The 25,516-nt window shown below is 37.5% G+C and overlaps 1 protein-coding gene across 1 annotated transcript in view; it reads right to left on the bottom strand.

Moving 5' to 3' along the window:
* Positions 1-21,198, bottom strand: part of LOC143664296 (protocadherin alpha-13-like) — a 53,666-nt gene extending 32,468 nt beyond the window's left edge. Inside the window, exon 1 of the mRNA XM_077137972.1 lies at positions 18,805-21,198. Within this exon, the coding sequence (XP_076994087.1) occupies positions 18,805-21,198 (2,394 nt within the window). The remainder of the gene's footprint in view (positions 1-18,804) is intronic.
* Positions 21,199-25,516: the final 4,318 nt, after the last annotated feature.

The following is a 25,516-nucleotide window of genomic DNA, read 5'->3' as shown; positions in this document are numbered from 1 at the left end:
CTGGAGGAACTGAGAGTGGGGACATAAATGGACATTTTCACACTGGTGTTTATGGCAACAGTGTTTGTGATTCACAATGAACGGTGGTGCCCTAAGGGTACAACAACTGAGGAACAGAAAGGGGAACTGTGGTGTATACATACAACAGACTACTGAGAGGCTGCAAGAAGGAATGAAGTTGTGAGGTATGCAACTAAATGAATGAATCTTGAGGACAGTATGTTGAACGAAATTTCAGAAACAAAAAGACAAACAATATCATGCCTCACTCATATGGACTAACTATAATATATCAGGTTGGGGCCGATTATAAAAGGCCCTAGATTGTACGCTTTTACAGCAGTCACATCTATTCAGAGTTGTAACTGTTATTTCTAAATTCTGAGATACTGAGCTATCTGTGCCTAACATGGTCATTCCCTGAAACTGGGTATTTATGTTGCACCTGAGACTCAGAGTTAGAACTTGGAAGCTATGAAAGTCAGCATTACCCCTTACAGCAACTGTTTTAAAAGTTGAAAAAGTGATCAGATATAAACTAGAGACACGAATGAAGCTGATCTGGATGGGACTATGGTAAAATAGAATACAGGGTAAAGGATGATAGGGTCTATATTTTAAAACTTAACTTCTGTGTGAGACCAAAGGAAGAGATGTTTATTTGGTGCAAAATTCATATTTTGGGTAGTGCATTCCCTAATTTAACTTGTATGGTCAGTATATTAGAACACCATAATTACATGGAATCTTGAATAAGGAGTGAGATCTTGTTGGTTTGTACAGGTTAGTATGATGCCCCAATACATCCCAGAGTAATGTGGGCTGAAAATAAAAAATACATATTTGCTAAGAGGAGACTAGGGAGATAGGAGGAAATACTAAAGTTCCTAACCTGGGGAATTCCTGATGTTCTCACAAGCAATGAGGACAACAAAATCAATAGGCTAAGCCCTCAATCTTGGGCCTTGCCCCTATGAAACTTATACCTGCAAAGGAGAAGCTAAGCCTACTTATAATTATGCCTAAGTGTCACCCCCAGAGAACCTCTTTTGTTGCTCAGTTGTGGCCTCCTTTTCTAAACTAACTTGGCAGGAGGACTCACTGCCCTCCCCTCTATGTGGGACATGACTCCCAGGGGTGTAAATCACCCTGGAAATGTGGACATGACTCATAGGGATGAGCTTGGACCCGGCATCATGGGATTTAAAGAGCCTTCTTGACCAAAAGGAGGAAGAAAGAAATGAGACAAAGTAAAGTTTCAGTGGCTGAGAGATTTCAAACAGAATTGAGAAGTTATCCTGGAGGTTATTCTTATACATTATATAGATATCCCTTTTTAGTCTATGGTGTATTGGAGTGACTAGAGGGAAGTACCTGAAACTACTGAACTATATTCCAGTAGCTTGATTCTTGAGGACGATTGTATATATATATATATATATATAGCTTTTACAATGTGACCATGTGATTGTGAAAATGAATCCATGTGATTGTGGATAAAGCATTCTTTATCCAGGGTATGGAAAGATGAGTAAGAAAATAAGGACAAAAAATAAAAATAGGTGGGGGACAAGGGGTAAAAAAAAAAAAAAAAAGAAGGGTATATTGCAACAGCAGTGATCAATGAGAGGGAGGGGTAAAGGGTATGAGATATATGAGGGGTTTTTCTTTTTCCTTCTTATTTCTTTTTCTGGACTGATGCAAATGTTCTAAAAATGATCAGGGTGATGAATACATAACTATGTGATGATATTATGGGCCATTAATTGTATACTTTGGATGGACTGTACGTGCATGAAGATATCTCAATGAAAACATTTTTTTTTAAGTCCTACAACTAACATCATACTCACTTGTGGGAAAATAGATGCTTTTCTCTTAACATCACGAACAAGGCCAGGATGTTGCCTCTCACCACTCCTAATCAACATTATGGGAGTCTTAGCAGTAAGAAAATAGAGAAAATAAAAGTTGTCTGTGGTGGCCCAATGCCAAGTCCCTCTCATAAGTCTGTAATAAACCTACTTCAGCCAAGGACAAAGGTTAAGAAAGTAAACAATCTCCCTGGAGGGGGAAGATTGTAATTTCAGATGTAAAAAGATGGTATTGATTGTATCTTAGTCTAACACTAACCTTAACTTAGTAACACATCAGGTCTTAGTGATTACATAACCTTTAATGATTATACTAGAGATCAAATGTCCTCAGGCTGTATGGACTGCCTTTGTTCCGAAATCCTATATTACCATGTGTATTTCTGTTCCCTTTGTGGAGCACTAATATCCAGCTGTCCATCACTGGAAAACTTTTCCTGTTCAGAGTCCCAATACACCTATGCCCATTTCTCTGTTTGGTGTGTTTTTCAGTCTAGCAGCTGCCACTTCCTGGGCTTTGTATGAGCTTGGTCTGGGCCTGATAAATTCATAATCTAAAACTCAGAAGCCATAAAAGAAAAGTTTTACTTCATGAATATTTTAAATTTCTGACCCACAAAAATTTTCCAAATGCAATAATAAAAAAGCAATAATAGAGTAAATACATAGGAAAATACAAGGCTAATTTTCTAAATATATAAAAAGTAATACCAACAAATGAGCAGAGGAAAATGGGCACAATATATGAACAGACATTCATAGAAAAGGACATACAGATGGTTTATTACAATCAAGATCATCAACCTCATTTAATAAATTGAATAAAGACAAAATTATATATTGTTTTTTTTAACTCAGAGTTCCCAAGATCAAAAACCCTAATAACATATTGCATGGGAAAGGGCATGGGAAAACATATTGTCAAATACTGCTACTGGAATCCTTTAAAAGGGGAAACATTTGAAGAAACCTCAGAGCAGATGTAGACACCCGGAGAACAGTTGCTTCAGAGCCAAAGGAGCCAACACAGGACCCAGATGTGTGCAGATGCAGAGCCCAGCAGACCCTGCATCTCCAAACATCCATATTTAAATAGGTATTGGTATAGACGTTTCTTTAAAACGCATTGCTAAATGCTAAAAATAAGATCAGTTAGACTATCTTGGAATGTGGCCTAGTAGAAATACTTAAAGATGCTGGATAAAATATAGCCAAATAATTTTAAGAAAGAAAAGGAAATATTTAGGTTACAGAAATAAAGAAGGAGTTGAAATCCACATTAGTTGAAGCACATTAGCTGATCCTACAGCAGCCCTGAAGAGGGACGTTGGACCTGGGAAAGGCTACGGACTAGAGTATTAATGCTTACTGAGGGCCAGAAGACGAGGCCTTAGGCCTTAGGATAAGTCTATGGTCAGGATCCTCAAAGCACTGGATTCTCAATTCATGAGGGACTAAAACAACAAACAAAAAAGCACCAAACAAGGATATAACCAGAAAGCTTATCATTGATCCAGAACAGAATAAGGAAGAATGCTTTTAATGAAAAGCCAAGACCCTAGTACTAGAGTGCTTTCAGTTTGAGGTCAACTGAGTGTCAATTAACTTCTAACTCTAACATACCAAGGATGTCAAGTTTCTAGGGTAACCACTGAATATTTGGAAAAGAGTATAAAACTTCCAGACAACACAGGAGAGAATTTAAAATAAAACATACTCCATCATTTCAAAAGAAAATAAATAAGGAAAAAGAAGCAAGGAAGTGGTGAAACAAAAATAGTAGAACATAAAATGACAGGTTTATATCTAAACATACCAAGTTTACCTAAATGTAAACCAAGTAAATGCTTCAGTTAAAATTCAAAGATTGCCTTAAAAAGAGTACTTGTTCATTTTCCTATTGCTGTTTAACAAGCCACTTAAATACTTAATGTTCTAAAAAAAAAAGCTTATTATCTCTCTTGGTTCTGACTCAGCAGGGTGGCTCTTGCTTGAGATACTTCATATGGTCACATTCAGATGCAGCATTGCTGGTAAATGCTTAACATTCAGCTCTATTGAAAAAAACTGTTTTATAATATTTTATCATTTCTCTGATGAAAACACTCTTTATTACATAGAAGTAAAGATCAGTGAATTTGAAAACATGGAAATGGAAAGTATACATAACGAAGTATAGAGAGAAAAAAATACAGCCAAAGTGAACAGAGCTTCAGTGACCTGTGAGAAAATAGAGGCCCAGAAAGGAAGGGAGAGAAGAAAAAATATTTAATGAAATAATGGCTGGAAGTTTCCCAGATTTGATGAAAATGATAAATCCACAGATCCACGAATATTAACAACTCCCAAACAGAATAAACATAATGAAAACAATACCAAATCACACTATTATCAAATTATTAAAAACAGTGATAAAAAGAAAAATTTAATAGCAGGCACAGGGAGGAAAAAAAGACACATGTATAGAGGAACAAATATAAGAATGACAGCAATATTGTCATCAGTAACTATGCAAGCCAGAAGACAATGGAGTGACTCTTAAAATACCAAAAGAAAAAAACGGTCAACCTATTCCCAGAAATTTTTTTCAAAAACGAAAGCAAAATACAGATTTTTAAAGTCCAACAAAAGCTGCGTAAATTCATTGCCAGAGGATATACACTAAAAGAAATATTAAAGAAAATTCTTCAGACAGAAAGAAAAGTATACCAAATTGAAATTTGAATTTTCATAAAAGAATGGAGAGCATGATAAATATTAATGTGGATAAATATTTTCCTTCTTTTAAATCTCTAAAAATGGTTTACAGACACAAAATGGCAGACTAGAGGTTTTACAGATTGTACCCTCCACCAGGAAAATGAATGAACTGGAAAAAGAGAATAGAATTAAGTAGGTGGTAATCCTGAAAACAGATTGGACATTTGGAACAACTATGGGAGTGCCAGACAAAGGGAGAAGCTGCCAAGAGTTCATGTTTTGTAAGTGAAAGCATGAACTAGCAACCAGAAACCATCCCTCGGTCCCACAGTTGTGCCTGCGGAAACAGTGCTGGCTGCAGAAATGCAGCCTGGATCAGGAAGCAGCTGGCTGGGACCTGGGCAGGGAAGAGAAACCTCATCCTCCAAAACTTGGGGTTGATGGTTGTGGCTGGTCTGCTGGATCCCCAAGGGACCAGTGCAGATGCTAGCTTTGGTTTGGGCCCTTTAGGAAGCAGCAGCTGCTGGCCTCTCAGAATCTACTAGGATGAAAAGCACAGGGCACCTTTTTTTTTTTTTTTTTTGGTTTTCTTTCTTTTGTGCTTAGGTCTTTGTTTTGTTTTGCATGCTGTATGGCGGGGTCACATTTCATTCTTTTTCCATGTGAATATCCCATTACTGCAGCACCATTTGTTGAATTTTTATTGTTTGTTTTTTCCTTTGTTTGTTTTGCTTGTTTGCTTGTTTTGGGAAGTGCAGGGTCCAGGAATCGAGCCGGGTCTCCCACATGAAAGTGAGAATTCTACAACTGAACTACTCTAGCATCCTGCTTGGGTGTTCCTTGATAGGCAATCCCCTGATGCCAGTATGAACGCTAGCCTCAGTTTTGGCCTATTCAGCAGCAGGAGCTTCTGGCCACAGAACAATATCTACTGAGAAGTAAAGAGCCAGGGCACCTTTTATTGGATTAATTTTCTTTCTTGCCCTTTATTGTATGTTTTGGTCTGGCAGATCCCTGAGGAACCAGCATGGCTGCTCATCTTGGTTTGGCTGTCTCAGCAGCAGCATCTTCTGATCTGAGACCAGCACCTACCAGAACATAAAGAGCTAGAACACCTTTTCTTTTCGTCTTCCTCTTCTTCCTCCTCCTCCTTCTCTTCTTCTTTTTCTTACTCTTGTCTCTTCTCTTCTTTCTCTCTCGTTTTCTTTCTACTCTTTTTTTTATTTTTTGGTCTGGCAGATCCCTGAGGGAACATTGCAGAGAGTGGCCTCAGTTTTAGTCTTGACAAGGAGCACTTTCCAGCTTCCCATTGGCATATACCAAGAGACTTGGAGAGGCAGTGCTCCTTTTGTTTGTGTTTATTTTGCTTGTTGTTAGTAGTTTTTATTTTTATTTCTGCCTTCCTTTGCTTTTTTTCTTTCTTGATAGTGGGAAAACTATATTTCTAGAGTAATCACACAATAATACTCAGAATGTCAAGTTATCAACAACAAAAAAATTGTAAGACATACAAGAAAACAGGCAAATATGTACCAGTCACAGGGAAAAGAGATTTGACAGAAATTAGCCCAGTCTCTAGAATTGCTGATCAAAGATCTTAGATCAAGACTCTGAAACAGGATCAATGAAGTTAAGGTAAACATGGATAAAGAACTAAAGGAAATAAGGAACAATATGTGAACAAATAAGAGTTTCAGTAATGAGAAAGAAATTGTAAAGAGGAACCGAGTGGAAGTTCTGGAGCCAAAAAGGACAATAACAAAGGAAAATTCGATAGAAGACTTCAGCACACGGGAGCAGGCAGCAAGTAATCAGAAAATTAAAGATAAATTAAAATAGTCTAGTCTGAGGAGAAAAAAGAATGAAAAAAAATGAACAGAGCCTGAAGGACCTGTGGGATGCCATCAAGCAAACAATATGTATATTTTAGGAGTCCCAGAAATAGAAGAGAGAAAAGGGAGAGAGAAACTATTTGAATAAATAATAGCTGAAAAATTCCCAAATTTGATGAAAGATACTAATGTACAAATCTGAGAGTTTCAGTGAGCTCTAAGCCAGATAAACCCAAGAAACATATATCAAAACGCATTATAATCAAACTGGTGAATTCCAAAGGCAAAAAGAGAATCTTAAAAACAGCAAAGAAGAAGTGATGTATCAAATACAAGTGATCCTCAATAAGATTAATACCCTATTTCTCAACAGAAACTATGGAAGCTAGGAGGAAGTGAAACGACATTTAAAAGTGCTGAAAGAAAAGAATGTCAGATGAGTATAACATATCCAGCAAAACTATTTCCTAAATGAGTGGGAATTATCAACAACCTATTTTGAAGACTTGGAAAATCTAGTCGCCAAATTCATTTGGAAGGAAAAGAGAACTCAAATACTAAAAATATCCTTAAAAAGAAGAACAAAGTGAGAAGATTAACACCGCCTGATTTTAAAGCTTATTATAAAGCCACAGTGGTCAAAACAGCATGTTGCTGGTACAAAGAACTGTTGACCAATGGAACTGAATTGAGAGTGCAGAGATAGACCACCAAATCTATGGCTAATTGATCTTTGACAAGGCCCCCAAATCCACTGAACTGGGACAGAATAGTCTTTTCAATAAATGGGCATGGAAGAACTGGATATCACTAGCCAAAAGAATGAAAGAGGACCTTTACCTTATACCCTATACAAAAATTAACTCAAAGTGTTAATTTTTGAGTAAATATTTTTGACATAAATATAAGAGCCAGTACCATAAAACTCCTAGAAGAAAATATAGCGAAACATCTCCAAGACCTGTAATAATAAACTTTACACCCAAAGCACAAGCAATGAAAGAAAAAAATAGATAAATGGGAACTCTTCAAAATCAAATGCTTCTGTTCCTCAAAGTACTTTGCCAATAGGTAAAGAGGCAGCCAGCTCAATGGGAGAAAATATTTGGAAATCACATATCAGATAAAGGTTTGATAGCCTATATACATAAAGAAATCATACAACTCAACAACAAAAGAACAATGCGACTATAAATGGGCTAAAGATATGAAAAGACATTTTTCCAAAGAGCAACTAGAGATGGCTAAAAAGCACATGAAGAGATATACATTTTCATTAGCTATAAGGGAAATGCAGACCAAGACTACAATGAGGTAACACCTCACACCTATAGGAATGGCTGTTATTAAACAAACAGGAAACTACAAACGTTGGAGAGGATGTGGAGAAATTTGGACACTTAGGCTGTGCTGGTGGGAATGTTTAAAAGTACAGCCACTGTAGAAGACAGTTTGGCAGTTCCTTTTAACACTAAATATTGAGTTGTCCTACAAACTGGCAATACCACTACTTGGTATATATCCAGAAGAGCTGAAAGCAGTGACACAAATAGACATTTGCACATTGATGTCCATAGCAGCATTATTCACAATTGCAAAAACACGGAAACAATCCAAGAGTCCATCAACAGATAAGTGGATAAACAAAGTGTGGTATATACATATGATGAAATATTATGCAACAATAAGAAGACATTATGTCCTGAAGCATATGACATGGATGAACCTTGAGGACATAATGCTGAATGAAAAAAGCTAGACACAGAATAGACACTGTATAATTTCACTACTATGACCTTGGTAAAGGTAAACTCAGAAGCACTAATGTAGAATATAGGGGACCTAGAGATACACCAAAGCTAGAGAGGGGTGAACAGTTAGCTAATGAGGTTGAACTTAAATGTAAGAGAATATGTAGAAGCGAAGGCAGTTCATTAGTAGGTTTATAAGTAATATTGCCATATTGAAGGTGAACATGATTGAAAGGGGTTGTATAGAGCCATTTAACACTACAAATATAAGTTTTTGCATGAACTACTTTAAATATATGAATACTGTGCAAAGAGTCAATAATAGAAGGATGTAGGAAAAAACTACTATTGCATGCTATGGCCTATATTTAACAGGAAGACATCAACCATGCCACAACAATACAGGGTAATAATTGGGGGGAGGATAAGAATAAGGGTTAAAGGGAGGTGTGGATTTTATATTTGGTGAGGTTGTGTTTATCTGTTCTTTTTCTCTTTGGACCAGTGAAAAATTGTCTAAAATTGAGAGTTGATGATTGTACAACCAACTGAGGATAATGTGAGACATGGGTCGTTTACTCTGAACATTATCCATGATGCCCAATGGGTAGAGGTGGCTGAAGGATACATTGGCTGAGAAGCAGAATGGTGAATTCTGGTGTATACATAAGACAGAATATTGTGCAGCTAAAGAAAGGAATGAAGTTGTGAGACATGCAACTAAGCGACCGAACCTGGGGGGCATTATATGGTACAAAATAAGCCAGACTCGAAAGAACAAATATTGTATGGTCTCTTAGAAAATACTCAGCAGAAAAATTGGGGCCTAGATTGTAAGATTTTATAGCAGTCACATTTAGTCCAGAGCTGTAAATGTTACTTCTGGATTTTGAGATGCTGTGCTATATATATGTATAATCTGGTATTTCCATGGAACTTTGGGCACCTGTGCAACATTTAAGACTCAGAGTTGGAGTTCTGCAGTTCTGAAAGTCAGTACTGCTACATACAACTGTTAAGGAAACTGAAAAAGTGATCATGCTTCAATTAAAGAGAAGAATGAAGCTAATCAGATCAGGACTAAGGTAAATCATAATACAGTAAATCTAAATTTTCTGTAGCATATAAGCTAATTCAACCATCTGGATAGCTCATTTTAAAAACCCAAATACATGGAGCCTAAAATAGGAATGAGAACTTATAATTCTGTATTGCTTAATGACATGCTCAAATATATTTCAGAGTATGTTGGGCAGATAATATAAAAGTGTTGGCAAAGTCCCTTGAAGGATGGAAGAAAAAATATGGAACTATTAAGCTTGACCACTGGAATACCCTGATACTGTCTCAAACATTAGGGACTTCTGAATCAATAGGCCAAGCCCTTTATTTTGAGTCTTGCACTTGTGAAGTTTATTTCTGTAGTGGAGAAGCTAAGCCTACCTACAAGTTATGCCTAAGAATTACTTCCAAGGAGCCTCTTTTGTTGCTCAGATGTTGCTAAGCCCAACTCTGCAAGTAAAGTAATTATCCTCCCCCCACTATGTGGGACATGGTATCCAGCAGTGAAAGCCTCCCCGGCAATGTGGGATTGACAATGCCTTCCTGACCAAAAGAGGGAAAATAAATGTAACAAAGTAAGATATCTGTGGCAACGAACCTCAAATAGAGTTGAGAAGCTATTCTGGAAGTAACTCTTAGGCAAGTTTCAGCTAGATATTACTGATTATCATGGTTTGCCAAACCCCAACTAACACCATTCCTATTAACCCTAAAGAACACTTAGGGCTCTATCTGAGATTCTATAGAAGTCTCATGCGCTGAGATTACTTTCCAGAAACCTATAACCTCCAGACGGGTTCCTAGGCCAGATAAGTCCTGAAACTCAGAGAGGCCAGCATATCCAAGAACACCAACTAGTTTCATCCCACTATCCTATTCCATATTGTTGACATCCTTTTCCAACATGAAAAAATTAGAATGGCCATAACCCAGATACCACTAAAGGTTGAGAGAAGGTCAAAAGGAGAAAGAGGAGTTATAACAGAGATGATAGGACTTAACAAATGAGAGTGACTGCTGCATCATTACACTGATATTTCTTTTAGTCTACAGTATCTTGCAATTGCTAGAAGGAAAATTCTGATATTGTGGAACTGTAATCCATACCAAACTCTGAAATATGTTCAATAACTACTTGGTACAAGGTACTTTGAAATTTATTTCTTTTTTGTATATATGTTATACTTCACCAAAAAAAAAGTTTTATAAAAGAGGGGGATTAATAAATTTTCATAAAACAGCTGAGGGTTAGTTAACACTAGACCTGTCTTACAAGAAATGCTAAAATGAGTTTTTCCAGCTTACGGGAAAGGACACAAGATAGTGACTCAAAGCTGTAAGAAAAAATAAAGAATTACAATATAGGCAAACACATGGGTAAACAAAATTCCAATATTATCACATTTTTTATTTGTAATGCTCTCTTTTACTTCTTTTATGGCTTAAAATTAAAATGCATAAAACAATCATAAGCCTTTAACACTGGGAATAAAATGCATAAGGATAAAATTTGTGTTAAGCATAACATAAATAAGAGGGACAAAGTGGTATAGGAACAGAGCATGTGTAAGCTACTGAAGTTAGGTTGGAACTGTATAACTAAATTGTAATAGATATAGGAATTCAAATCTAATAAATGTAATTTCCATGATAATCCAAAGAAAATATCTTAAAATCTACATACAAGGAAATGAGAAGTTATTCAAAATAACTGGTTACAAAAGATCATCTAAACAAAACAGGAAGGCAGTAATGGAAGAAAAGAAACAAAAGATGTATAAGATATACAAAAAACGATTAGGAAAATGCCTTATCAGTAATTACACTAAATATAAGTGGATTAAACTCTCCAAGCAAGAGGCAGAGATTGACTGAATTAATAAAGAAACATGATCCAACTACATGCTGTTTACAAAAGACCATCTTAGATCCAAAGACACAAACAGGTTGAAAGTGAAAGGATGGAAAAAATATTCGATGCAAATAGTAACCAAAAGAGAGATAATGTCAGACAAAACATGCTTTACCAAGCAAAATATACTTTAAATTTTAATAATTGTTCTGAGAAAAAGAAGGACACTATATATTTATAAAAGGGTCAATTCAACAATAATATATAACAATAATAAACATGCATGCGCATAACAATGGATCCCAAAAGACATGAAGCAAACATTCACAGATTTGAAGGTGAAATAGAGGGTTCTACAATAATAACTAAAGATCTAAATGCACCACTTTCCACATTGGATAGGACAAGTACACAGATGCTCAACAATGAAACAGAGGGCCTGAATACACTACAAACCAAATAGATATGCTGACATATCTAGAACACTTCACTTAACAACAGCAGTATACACATTCTTTTCAAGTGCACATGGATCATTCTTCAGAATAGACCATATGTTAGGGCACAAAAGCAGCCACAATAAGTTTTAAAATATTGAAATCATATGATATAACTTTTCCAAATACAATCAAATAAAGCTAGAAATCAATGACAGAAGGAAAACTTAAAAATTTGTGTAAATTAGGGCCAAAGAAGGTATCATAAGGAAACCTAGAAAATACTTGAGAAGAGTGCAAATGAAACTACAATATATCAAAACTTATTGGATGCATCAAGGCAGTGCTCAGAGGGAAGTTTAGAGCTATGAATGCTCATTTTTTTAAAGAGAAGAAAGATCTCAAATCAATAACCTAACATCACATCTGGTGGAACTAGAAAAAAAAGAAAAGTGAACCAAAATTAGCAGGAAGGAATTAAGATTAGAACAAAGATAAAATAAATATACAATCTTGAAACATTTGAGAATATTGACAAAAACTAAAAGTTGAATTTTGAAAAAAATAAAATTGACCAATTTTTTTCAGCTAGACTGATAAAGAATAAAAAACAAAACATATAGACAAAAGTTGTAAAATCAGAAGTGAAAATGGTTCTATCACTACTAGTCTTGTACAAATTAAAAGGATTACAAAAGAATACTATGAATAATTGTATATCAACAAGTTAAATAATCTAAATGAAATGGAAATATTCCTAGAAACACACAAATTACCTAAACTGACTATAGAAGAAACAGAAAACCTAAATAATCAAAAACCTTCCACCAAAGAAAAGTCCAGGACCAGACGACTTCACAGGTGAATTCTACCAAACACTCAAAGAATTAGCACCAATCCTTCTCAAACCCTTCCAAAGAATTCAAAAGGAATGAAAACATTCTAATTCATTCTATGAGGTCAGCATCACCTTGATACTAAAGCCTGTTAAAGATATCACAAGGAAAGAAAATTACAGACCAATTTCCCTTATGATCAGAGACGCAAAAATCTTTAACAAAATACTAGAAAACCAAATCCAACAGCATATTAACAAGAGTATACATCATGACCAAGTGGTATTTATCCCAAGAATGCAAGGATAGTTCAACATGTGAAAATCAACCAATATTAATAAACCACATAAATAGAACAAAAGAAAAAACACATGATTATTTCAACAGATGCAGAAAAGGCATTTGACAAAATATAGCACCTTTTCTTGACCAAAAAAAAACTCATAAAACTAGAAATAGAAAGGAACTTTCTTAACATGATAAAGGCCACTTATGAAAATCCTACACTTAACATTGTAGTCAATGGTGAAAGAGTGATAGCTTCCCCCCCTAAGAATGGACAAGAAAAGGATGTCCATTTTTACCACTGTTATTCAATATTATACTAGAGTTTCTAACCAGAGCAATTGGTAAAGAAAAAGAAATAAAAGGTATCCAAATTGGAAAGGAAGAAGTAAAACTAGTTGCAGATAACATGAACTTATAGATAGAAAACCAATGGAACCCACAAGTGAAGTACTAAAGCTAATAAATTCAGTAAAGTGAGAGGGTAAAATATCAAAATGCAAAAACCAATTGTGCTTCTATACACTAGCAATGAACAATCCAAAGAGGAAATTAAGAAAATAGTTCCATTTACTATAGTATCTAAAATAATAAAATGTCTGGGAACAAATTTAACCAGGGATATAAAAGACACACTCTGATAACTAAAAAACACACCTGAAAGAAATAAAGAAAACCTAAATAAATGGCAAAACATTCCATATTAATGGATTGGAAAACTTAAAATTGTTGAGATGTCAATATTACTCAAAGCATCTAGATTGACTCAACACAATTCCAATCAAAAGTCTAGTAGCAGGGGCGCAAATGTAGTTCAGTGGTAGAATTCTTGCCTCCATGCAGGAGACCCAGTTTCAATTCCCAGTCCATGAACTTCCCCAAAAAGACAAACAAACAAGCAAACAAAAATTCAACAAATGGTGCTGCAATAATGGGATACTCACATGGAAAAATAATGAAATGTGACCCTGCCATATAGCATACAAAAAAAAAGTGTAGCAGACTTTTTGCAGATATGGAAATCCTCAAGTTTATATGGAAATGCAAGGATCTCTGAATAGTCAAAATAAGTCTGAAGAAGAACAAAGTTGGAGGACCTAGATTTCCTGACATGAAAACTTACTACAGATTCCTGGAGCCTGCTCATGCGAAAAAACAAACAAACAAACAAAAAAACACCTTACTACAAAGTTACAATAACCAAAACTGCCTTAGGAATAGGAAAAATAGATCTATAGAGTTAAATTGAAAGTCCTAAGAAATAGACCCACACATCTATGGCAAATTTATTTTCAATTCAGCAAGGTTGCCAAGTATATGCCTTGGTGAAAGAAAAATCTCTTCAACACATGGTACTTGGAAAAGAGGATATCCAAATCTAAAGAATGAAGTTGGACCCCTACCTCACACCATACGCAAAAATTAAGTCAAAAATAGATCAAGGATCTAAATATCAGCACTAAAACCATAAAACTCTTAGAAGACAACATAAGAGCTAATCTTCATGACCTAGGATTTGGCAATAGATTCTGAGATATGAAACCAAAAGTGTGAGCAACAAAAGACACAATAGATAAATATAACTTAGAGAAAAATTTTAAAATGTTGTGCATTAAAGGAGACCAAGAAAATGAAAAGACAATTTACAGAATGGGAGAAAATAGTACCAAATCATCTATTGGATTATCAAAAATATCATATCCTTGCTCTAAGAGTATGAGATTTGCAGGAATTTCACAAGGTACTAGTGACTGAGAAATGACAAAAAAAGTATATAGGTTAAATGATGAATTTCTAAAAGAGACTATTTTAAAGCCCATTAGAAAAAAATAGATTCTACTGTTAAGCATCTCACCTGGGGATATGATCTTTGGACTCAGTGATCTTTCTACAAACTGGAATACTAATTTTCTTAAAATGAATATATAGTAAAAACTACCTTACTTGATTTTCTTGGGAAAAAAATCAATGGACTTTAACAATTTTTGCTACAAACTGTCCCTGAGTCTTATTGTCACTTCATTTAGCTTTCACTGTACATTTAATGATATACATTTAATGATGTAAAATAGTTTTAGCAAAAGCTTTCAACAAAAATACTCTGTAAGTGTGATCTATGATGTACTCAGAGAGAATTTGCGCCCCTCAATCATTGTCTTGCTTTTTTAACATGTTTAGGTGCAAGTTTTCAAGTGCAGGAGTTAATAGTCATCTTTTCTTTCAGGCATTTTTCAGTTGTTTTCCACATACTGTACTTGATTGAAAAATGATATGAGGTAAAAATGTCTTCTCTTTTGAGCATATTTCAATGTCCTCCACAAATGTACTACTTGACTGAAAAGAATAAATGATGGGATCAAATGGTTCCTATTTTCTGGCAGGTATTTTTCAAATATTTCCCATATGAAACATATGGGAATATGTTTCTTAAAAATAACATGACACGGAATTAAAATGTTTCTTTCATGCATTTTAAAAGTTTTGCCTGAGTGCACACACGGTTTTAAAATAATGTCTTCTTCAGGTATTTTCAAACTATCTAAAAATGGGTAATTTGATTAAAACATCAAATTAGGTTGCTAGATAAAGCCAACGTTTGTATGTTTTTTACTGTGTTAAAAGTTAATGTTGACATATGGAATAAAAATAAATAATAGGGGGAACAAATGCTAAAATAAATTTAGTTTAAATGCTAGTGATCAATGAAAGCAAGGGGTAAGGTTTTCTATTGTCTTTTTTTCTGAATTAATGCAAATGTTCTAAGAAATGATGAATATGCAACTAAGTGATGATATTGTGAATTACTGATTATGTATGTTGTTTTATTTTGTTTATTTTTTTAATTAATAAATTTTTTTAAAAGTTAATGTTGACATCCAGAAAAAAAAAGTAAATATTGATTCTTTTGTCCCTTCAGTTTCCATTGCTAAGTAGAATGTGTATGTTGCATTTTATCGATAAAAAGAAAAAGAAAAAAAACATTAGGTGTACATTTGTTTATGAGTAAAGATGTGAGTGCAAGTAAAAATATGAAAGGACATTCACAAGTTTTTTCATACAGGATACCTGAGAAGGGAACGCTACTGTGCCTAGAGAAAAAGGTAGATGGGCTCAGCAAAAAAGAAAACAATGCACTTTTTTAAAGGCACTTTATGAGAATTATGAAAAAGTTATGAAACCACTTAAAATAATACATATATGTGGGCATGTTTGAATGAAATAGATTCAAAATTTTTTATTACTATTGACGTCATTGAAAGAGACATTTTCTAAATATTAAAATTTTAACAATGTGAGTTTTTTGTAATTGCTCACATACACAATAATCACCTATACAATTAAGAATACAACAAAAACAAGTAATAGTGTTATGGAAAATTCAATACGGTAATTGAATTAAGATTTCTCTATTAAGAGTAATCCAACCCATAATGTCTATGACAGAGTCATTAATGTCATTGAGAGGAATAAAATTAAATTTAAAAAGGATAATTAAGAAATTAAAAGACATGTTAAAAGATCAACTCGGAGAGGACTTCCGGAGAAGATGGCGGCTTAGTAAGACGCGCGGGTCTTAGTTCCTCCTTCAGAAAAGCAACTAAAGAAACAGAAACAATACAAAACAGCTCCCGGAGTCACGACAGAGACCAAAAAAGACAGCGTACCCCATTCTGGAACGGCTGAACGGGTAGGGAGAATCCACTGCTGTGAGATACCCGAGGGGTGCACGTTTTCCCGGCTGGGGTGGCTGGCGTCTGGGGTCCCCTCCACGCACGTGGCTCCCCGGTCTGACTGGGAACATTGGATAGCGGGGCCCTCCCATCACGCTTGGCGTCTCGGGCCAGCTGGGCAATTTGGACCAGCACTCCCCCAAGCCACGGCCAGCGACCCCCGCCTCCACGCGCGGTTTCCCGGGCCGACTGCCCCGCAGACAAACGACCGCCACGAGCGCCACCTACTGGGCAGGAAAAGAAAAACAGAGCCCAGAGATTCCACAGAAAAACCTTTCAACCAGCTGGGTCCCACACCCAGGGAGATCTGATCAAATGCCCAGACACCAGCAGAAAATAATGGATGACGCTCGGAAAATTGAAGATATGGCCCAATCAAAGGAACAAACCAATAGTTCAAATGAGATACAGGAGCTGAGACAACTAATGCTGAATATACGAACAGAAATGGAAAAACTCTTCAAAAACCAAATCAATAAATTAAGGGAGGACATGAAGAAGATATGGGCTGAACAAAAAGAAGAAATAGAAAATCTGAAAAAACAAATCACAGAACTTGTGGGAGTGAAGGACAAAGAAGAAAAAATGGAAAAAACAATGGATACCTACAATGGTAGATCTAAAGAGACAGAAGCTACAATTAGTGAACTGGAGGATGGAACAACTGAATTCCAAAAAGAAACAGAAACTATAGGGAAAAGAATGGGAAAACTTGAGCAGGGAATCAGGGAACTGAATGACAATATGAAGCGCACAAATATACGTGTTGTGGGTGTCCCAGAAGGAGAAGAGAAGGGAAAAGGAGGAGAAAAACTAATGGAAGAAATTATCACTGAAAATTTCCCAACTCTTATGAAAGACCTAAATATACAGATCCAAGAAGTGCAGCGCACCCCAAAGAGAATAGACCCAAATAGGCGTTCTCCAAGACACTTACTAGTTAGAATGTCAGAGGTCAAAGAGAAAGAGAGGATCTTGAAAGCAGCACGAGAAAAACAATCTGTCACATACAAGGGAAACCCAATAAGACTATGTGTAGATTTCTCAGCAGAAACCATGGAAGCTAGAAGACAGTGGGATGATATATTTAAATCACTAAGGGAGAAAAACTGCCAACCAAGACTCCTATATCCAGCAAAATTGTCCTTCAAAAATGAAGGAGAAATTAAAACATTTATAGACAAAAAGTCACTGAGAGAATTTGTGACCAAGAGACCAGCTCTGCAAGAAATACTAAAGGGAGCACTAGAGTCAGATACGAAAAGACAGAAGAGAGAGGTATGGAGTAAAGTGTAGAAAGAAGGAAAATCAGATATGATATATATAATACAAAAGCCAAAATGGTAGAGGAGAATATTATCCAAACAGTAATAACACTAAAAGTTAATGGACTGAATTTCCCAATCAAAAGACATAGAATGGCAGAATGGATTCAGCTTTGAGACAAGATAAACTTATGAACCATGTGGTGGCATGGATGGACCTAGAGAATGTTATGCTGAGTGAATCCAGCCAAAAACTAAAGGACAAATACTGTATTGTCCCACTGGTGTGAACGGACATTCGAGAATAAACTTGAAATATGTCATTGGTAACAGAGTTCAGCAGGAGTTAGAAACAGGGTAAGACAATGGGTAATTGAAGCTGAAGGGATACAGACTGTGCAACAGGACTAGATACAAAAACTCAAAAATGGACAGCACAATAATGCCTAATTGTGGAGTGATCATGTTAAAACACTGAATGAAGCTGCATCTGAGCTATAGGTTTTTGTTTTGTTTTGTTTTGTTTTGTTTTGATTTTACTATTATTGCTTTTGTTTTTTTCTCTATATTAACATTCTATATCTTTTTCGGTTATGTTGCTAGTTCTTCTAAACCAATGCAAATGTACTAAGAAATGGTGATCATGCATCTATGTGATGATGTTGGGAATTAATGATTGCATGTGTGGAATGGTATGATCTCTAAATGTTGGGTTAATTTCTTTTTTTCCGTTAATTAGAAAGGAAAAAAAAAGAGAAGGGATAATTGGAGATGAAGGGATACAGACTGTACAACGGGACTGGATATAAAAACTCAGAAATGGACAGCACAATGCTACCCAATTGTAATGCAATTATGTTAAAACACTGAATGAAGCAGCATGTGAGGTATAGGTTTTTTGTTTTTGTTTTTTTTTGTTTTTTTTTCTTTCTATTATTGTTTTAATTCTTATTCTGTTGTCTTTTTATTTCTTTTTCTAAATTGATGCAAATGTACTAAGAAATGATGAATATGCAACTATGTGATGTTGTTAAGAATTACTGATTGTGCATGTAGATTGGAATGATCTCTAATTGTTTTGTTAATTCTTTTTTTAATTAATAAAAAAAAAAAAAAAAAAAAAAAAAAAAGATCAACTCGGAGAAATGCCAAATAGCACAATTTAAAATATGAGCTCACCTCTTGCAATTGTTCTTGATCAGCTTCTCTGTGGCCTGCTAACTCTGCAGAACTAGGACAAGGAGGAACAGAGGGGCTGAAGGCCATGAGGTCGGTCTTGGGCGGCCCCTCCCCAGAGCACACCCTCTGCCGCCTCTGCTGCGAGTACGACCAGCTCCCCACCGCGCTGGAGCACACCAGCGTGGGCTTCCCCGGCCCGCACGCGCCCTCCGTGGGCGGGGCCGAGCACCGCAGCGCCGTGTACAGCAGCAGCGTGAGCACCAGCAGACTGGACACGGCGCAGATGGCGACGATCAGGTACACGTTCACGTCCACCAGCGCCGCCTCGGCTCCCGCCACGCCCGCCGACGCCCGCGACGACGCCTTCAGCGCCTGGCCGCTCTCCACCAGCGACAGCAGCACGGTGGCCGTGGCCGTCAGCGCCGGCTCGCCGTGGTCCTTCACCAGCACCAGCAGGCGCTGGCGCGGCGCGTCCGCCTCGTCCAGGGCGCGCGTCGTGCTCACCTCGCCCGTGTACAGCCCCACGCGGAACGGGCTGCGCGCGCCGCCCGCCGCCGGCTGCAGCTCGTACGACAGCCACGCGTTGTAGCCCGAGTCCGCGTCCACCGCGCGCACCTTCGCCACCACGTGGCCCGCGCCCACCGACCGTGGCACCAACTCGCTCAGCGCGCCGCCCACGCCTCCCGCGCGAGGCGGCAGCAGCGCCGGCGCGTTGTCGTTCTCGTCCAGCACGAACACCTGCAGCGTCACGTTGCTGCCCAGGGGCGGGAAGCCCGCGTCGCGCGCGCTCACCTGGAACTGCAGCAGCTCCAGCTCCTCGTGGTCCAGCGGCTGCAGCGCGTACACCTTGCCGCTCTCCGCGTGCACCGACACGTAGCTCGACACGGCGCGCTCGCCCAGCCGCCGCTCCACCAGCGAGTAGGACACCAGCGCGTTCTCCTGCGCGTCCGCGTCGCGCGCCGACACCGTGAAGATGTGGCAGCCCGGCGCGTTGTTCTCCTTGACGAACACCGTGTACTCGGGCTGCGCGAAGGCCGGCGCGTTGTCGTTCACGTCGGCCACCTCCACCGACACGCTGGCCGAGGCCGACAAAGGCGGCGAGCCCCCGTCCCGCGCTGTCACCACCAGCGCATAGGCCGACACGCTCTCGCGGTCCAGGGCGCTGTCCAGCACCAGCGAATAGTAATTCCTGAATGTGGGCACCAGCTTGAAGGGGACGTCGGGCGTAAGCGCGCAAGTGACCTGTCCGTTAACCCCAGAGTCTTGGTCGGACACACTGATCAGAGCGATGACAGTGCTAGGTTGAGCGTCCTCTCTGATGGGGAGTGACAAAGAAGTGATAGTAACGTCTGGGACATTATCATTTACATCTATTACTTCCACCAAAACGGTACAATGACCCGCCATGGGAATATTACCCTTGTCAACTGCCTCCACGGGTATTTCATACAATTTCTTTTCCTCGAAATCCAGTTTACCTTTTGTCCTAATTTCTCCATTGTTAGGATTTATGATAAATGCACGTACTACAGCAGGCAAAACAGGCCTCCTAAAAGAGTAGATTATGTCCCCATTTGTACCATCATCACGGTCTGTGGCATTTAACTTAATCACCAATGTTCCATTAAGTGTGTTCTCTAACACTCTCACTTTATAAATGAATTGGTCAAATTCCGGAGCGTTATCATTCACATCCAGCACAGTGATCAGCAGCTGAACCGTGCCGGTCAGCTCAGGTTTACCTCCATCACTGGCTGTCAGTAATAAATCATGTTCCTGAATTTCCTCTCTGTCCAATGATTTCCTCAACACGAGTGATAATGAAGACGTTTGTTCACGATTGTTTTGTGTGTCCAAAGCGAAATATTCGTTTGGATTGAGTCGGTAGGTCAAGGCGGAGTTTACTCCAACATCTGCATCGCTTGCGCCATCTAGTGGGAGACGCGTTTCCGGAGGTCTCAATTCTGCAATGTCTATTCTTTTTGTACTTTCGGGGAACACCGGCGGGTTGTCGTTGATGTCCTTCACCTCCACCTCCACATGGAACACTTGCAGCGGCCTGTCCACGATCACCTCCAGGTGGAGGCTGCACTCCGCGCTCCGCCCGCACAGCTCCTCGCGGTCGATCCGAGCATTCACAAACAAAATGCCGTTCTGCAGATTTACCTCCAGAAGGTCCGCGCGGCCTTTGGACGCCACCCGGAACAGGCGCGGCACCAGCTCGGCCAGCTCCAGCCCCAGGTCCTGCGCGATGCGGCCCACGAAGGTGCCGTGTTTGGCCTCCTCGGGGACCGAGTAGTGGACCTGGCCGCTCCCCGCCTCCCAGGCTGCGAGGAGCAGAAGCGAGAGCAGCAGACGATGGGCTCCCGGGCCTTCTCGCCAGGAAAACAGCATGGTACTCTCAAAGGCTCTAGAGACATCTGATGTATTAGAACACCTTATGATAAACTGCCTCTCAGGGTCCAATTTTACTGCCTTCTACTGCGGGAGGGTTCGCAATTGGATTTCCGCTCTCTGCCGAATTCTCTGAAGTATGAAGCCGGCGGCTCCCTTCGTCGCGGGAACGTTCTCAGTGAAGAGCGACACCATGCGTATAAATGCGTAAGTGTAACAGTGACTCGGTCGTCATATTTTCCATTGATGTAGGTTTTTTCTCACATTTCCTGACGCTTTTCACTGTAAATACGTAATTTTAAGATGAATTGTTTTCTTTCCAGAAAGAGTAAGTCACTGTATTCTGCTCAGTGGGATGTTAGTTGGCAATTTGTTGATGAGTTCCATTTTCCCAGAAATTTATTTTTGTATTTGTAAAACTTCCATCAAAACTTTAAAAGGAGAATATTCTACATTCGCTTTCAGACAAGTGGTCTCTAGTCTGCATGGCCATGTAGGCTTTGATGGAAATGTTCTTTTTCTGTAATGTTTTTATAATATCCTTGCACAATAGCCGTTGACTCCAAATGGAAACAACCAATCACATTATAATAAAAGAGATGAAGACTGAAATATTGGTAGGTGATAGAGCAGAATTTAAAAATACATCATATTTGTAAATTCTGCCCAATGTGACTGTGAAACGTGTATAAAATATTTGTATTTGAAAGCAAGCATCCACTCAAAATGTATGTGTTTGTACATGAGTGGGTGTATACATAAGCATATGATAATTTAGGCTATTTAGACATAAATAGTTTTAAAGTTTGGGATTCCTTTTGTATAAAATACTTACCATGCCAAGAACTAGCATCTTATGTGTTTAATAGAATTTAAATTACTACCAATAGGTTAAATTTCCCCACTCCCCTCCCCATCTTTCTTCATCATTATTTGAGAAAATCTTACTATCATTTAAATTGACTCTGGTTTTCCAAATAACAACAGCTAGAAAAGATATTAACATATCTTTAGCAAAGAAGACAGGGATATCCTATTTTTATGCATTGCTATAAACTAATCTTCCCATACCACAAAGTTCCAGGCCAAATAGCATTATGATAATATAGCTCCAATAGTTATCTAGCCTGTTTCTGTAGGAAATCATAGTTGAGCTCATCTGTGTACCTTTTATCCCCTTTGAGATTGGATCAAGTATTTGGTGTTCTATGACTCACATCATTTTCATAATTATCAGTCATCTAAAACTGCTCCATCTTCAAAACCTCCAACTCTAAAATAGTCCTCTGGTTAACAATTCTTCCGCCCCTCCTACTCCTTTATTCTTACTGATATGTCTTTACTCTTATAATGGGAATAGTCCCTAGGTTCTTCCTAATTCTACTTGTCTATCAGGCCCTACCTGGCTTTACTTGCCTCTCCATCTGACCTCATAGTCAACCATTTAATATATGTCCTTCCAGAATACCTAGAATGACTCACCTACTTAATTTGCTCCTCTAATCTTCAACCTCCAACACAGTTAATCTAACTATACATTCTTCTCCATTCCTCCTGTTGGACTTCTCAGAATACAGAAGTGACTTAATCATGATGACTGTATTCTCTACAAGTTTACTCTCAACTTTACCTCAATTGGTCACTAAACTGAATTCATAATTGGCTCACTTCTCCCTTCTTTACAGAGATTCTTCCATATTCTTCCCTCTCTTCTCAAATTCCCAGCCTCATTCCTAACACCTCATTCTCACCCATAAGGATATGTCATCAGACATTAACTCAATGGCTCTTTTCTCATGTCAACTTTTCCCTTTATATTCTCTCTTTTTCTCCACTACTAGTTCAAAGGGAAAAAATCCCTATTTTTAAGGCCAACCCTATGCTCTTACAGATGAATTATTCTCTATTTTCTCTTCTTTATAGTTTCCATCTTCATCTTTATCCTCTTTCTGCCTTTCTCATCTTCAGTATCTCCTTCATTTCTTTCCCTCAGACTATAAAAATACCCAAATATCTCTAACTGTAATATGTACAATATGCACACACATATAAATATACATCATATATTTAATCTTTCTACATCTGAAAAAAAAATTACCTGTTCTTTTTTTCTGCTTCCTTTTACCTCTAATTTCCAGTTATTGGATATATTGCACTTTGAGTTTTACTTCAGCTGCCTGTTACCCACCCTCCTGATTATTCTAAGGCTTACTCTAAAGGGTTGAATGGTGGCTCCCCCAAGATATGTCAATGGCCTAATCCCCAGAACCTGCAACTACTGCCTTATATGGTAAAAGATGTGATTCAGCTAAGGATCTTAAAAGGAGAGCTCATTCTGGATTATCCCGATGGGCCCTAAATACAAGTACATATATTCTTATAAGAGAGATACACTGAGGAGAAGACACCTAGAAGAGGAGGAAACACTGTGACCACAGAAACAAAGACTGGAGTGATATGGCCACAAGCTGCAAAGTGGAAGAGACAGAGGATGGATGCTCCCTTTCAGGAAGCACAGCCCTGCCGAGTATTCGATTTTTGGACCTCTGGCCTCCAGAACTGTGCAAGAATAAATTTCTGTTATGTTAAGCCACCTAGTTTGTGACAATTTGTTGCAGCAGACTCAGGAAACTAATATAATTACACACCCAAATCCTTTACTTGAACAAACTGCTTTTCATTTTTCAATATCTCTCCTGGTGATTTTTATCCTTTTATAGATTTGTATATTATCTCTGACAGAATTAATCCCAACACTACATCTATCATCTCCTCTGAGATTAAGAACTATAATTCCAATAACAGTGCAATCTTCCTAGAACCTTAAGAACAACATTTTCTTAATTAGATTTTCCATCCCCTACTATCCATTCCCTGGCCACACAAACACAGAGTAACTGTTTTCACCAGCTCTGTTTTATATCTTGGTTAATGACAATTTCATCCTCCCAGTTTACTGAGCTAAAAAATTCAGTTGAACGTAAATTCCTTAACTTTTTCTTTCCCTTGTCATTTGTATTGGGTCAACTGTTATCTCATAAATTCTACTTTGTAAATGCTTTTGTACCTGTTTCTTTCTTTCCATTTGTATTGTCATAATTTAAGTCTTCACCATAAAAAATTATTATAAAAGATTCTTTATTAGTGTTCATGACTTCAGAATCTCCTCTGCTCCAATTTTTCAAGTATATATTCCCCAGAGAAAATTCTGCTTATTTGTTCATATTTATCTCTTCACCTGTAATAGCTCTCATTGAAATGTCATGTATCCGTCAAAGCATTCTCAATAAAAATTGTCAAATCTTTGCAACTTACCCAAACTTCTAAGATGGATGGAATTATCCAGGAAGTACATTTCAGTATCATGTATTATTCAAAAATTATTTGATAGAACATATGCTATAATTCATGACATGAATTATAAAAATGATTATAAACTATAAAAATGAACCATAAAAAGCTGAGGGATTTAAGGCTTTATTCTCTGGTAAAAGAGAATCCTCTGGATTTGTTAAATTACATCTCAAGATATAAAATGCACTTTAGAAAATTCATCTGGTAATAAGTAAAGAGCAGTAGAATAGCCTAACGGGTTTAGAATACTTCAAAATGGCTTTGAACCACTTTTCACTATCTATACGGCTTAAGATATAGGTTTCTTAACCATAAAATGGGGATGATAATTATTGCACCTGCACCATAAAACTGAATTTATAATTAAATGATATGATGCAATGAAATATCTTAGCACAGGGCCTGGAAAATTACAGGGGTCAATAAGCATCCTTATATTTTATTGAACTGAAAATGCCATCAAGTATAAAATGCACCATTATATACATGCAATTAAGAAAAAAACAGCCAATTAAATAATTACATCATCAGTTATAACATATGTCCTGATTTGGCTGATGTTAAAATACTTTTTAAACTGAGAAGTGTTTTTTATATTTTATATAAATAAGGTAGTCAACTCCATTTGAAAGAAAGAATTTAGTGTGAACGATAACAGAAAGTTATTCATCTTAGAATCAATATCATATAATATAGTTTTTATTATCATAATATCTAGAAGAAGGTTGTAGTAAAATTAAAATGTTATCAAGGAGGCTATTTAATAACCTAAGCACAAGAGGAATAGTTAATCATTAATGGTATCTAGGAACTCTATACTGTTCTGCAATTTTTTTGTAAGCCTGAAATTATGTCCCAAATTATGAGGCATCCAAACACCTGATCAGTTTTTATTCTAATGTATTAGTAATTTTCAAGGCCAATCATTTGGCGGGAGCAAATTGTAGAATGGGAAAATAAGATT

This window comes from Tamandua tetradactyla, chromosome 20 (assembly GCF_023851605.1).
Source record: "Tamandua tetradactyla isolate mTamTet1 chromosome 20, mTamTet1.pri, whole genome shotgun sequence".
In the NCBI taxonomy this organism is placed as follows: Eukaryota; Metazoa; Chordata; class Mammalia; order Pilosa; family Myrmecophagidae; genus Tamandua; species Tamandua tetradactyla.
This window is presented reverse-complemented; position numbering and strand designations above follow the sequence as displayed.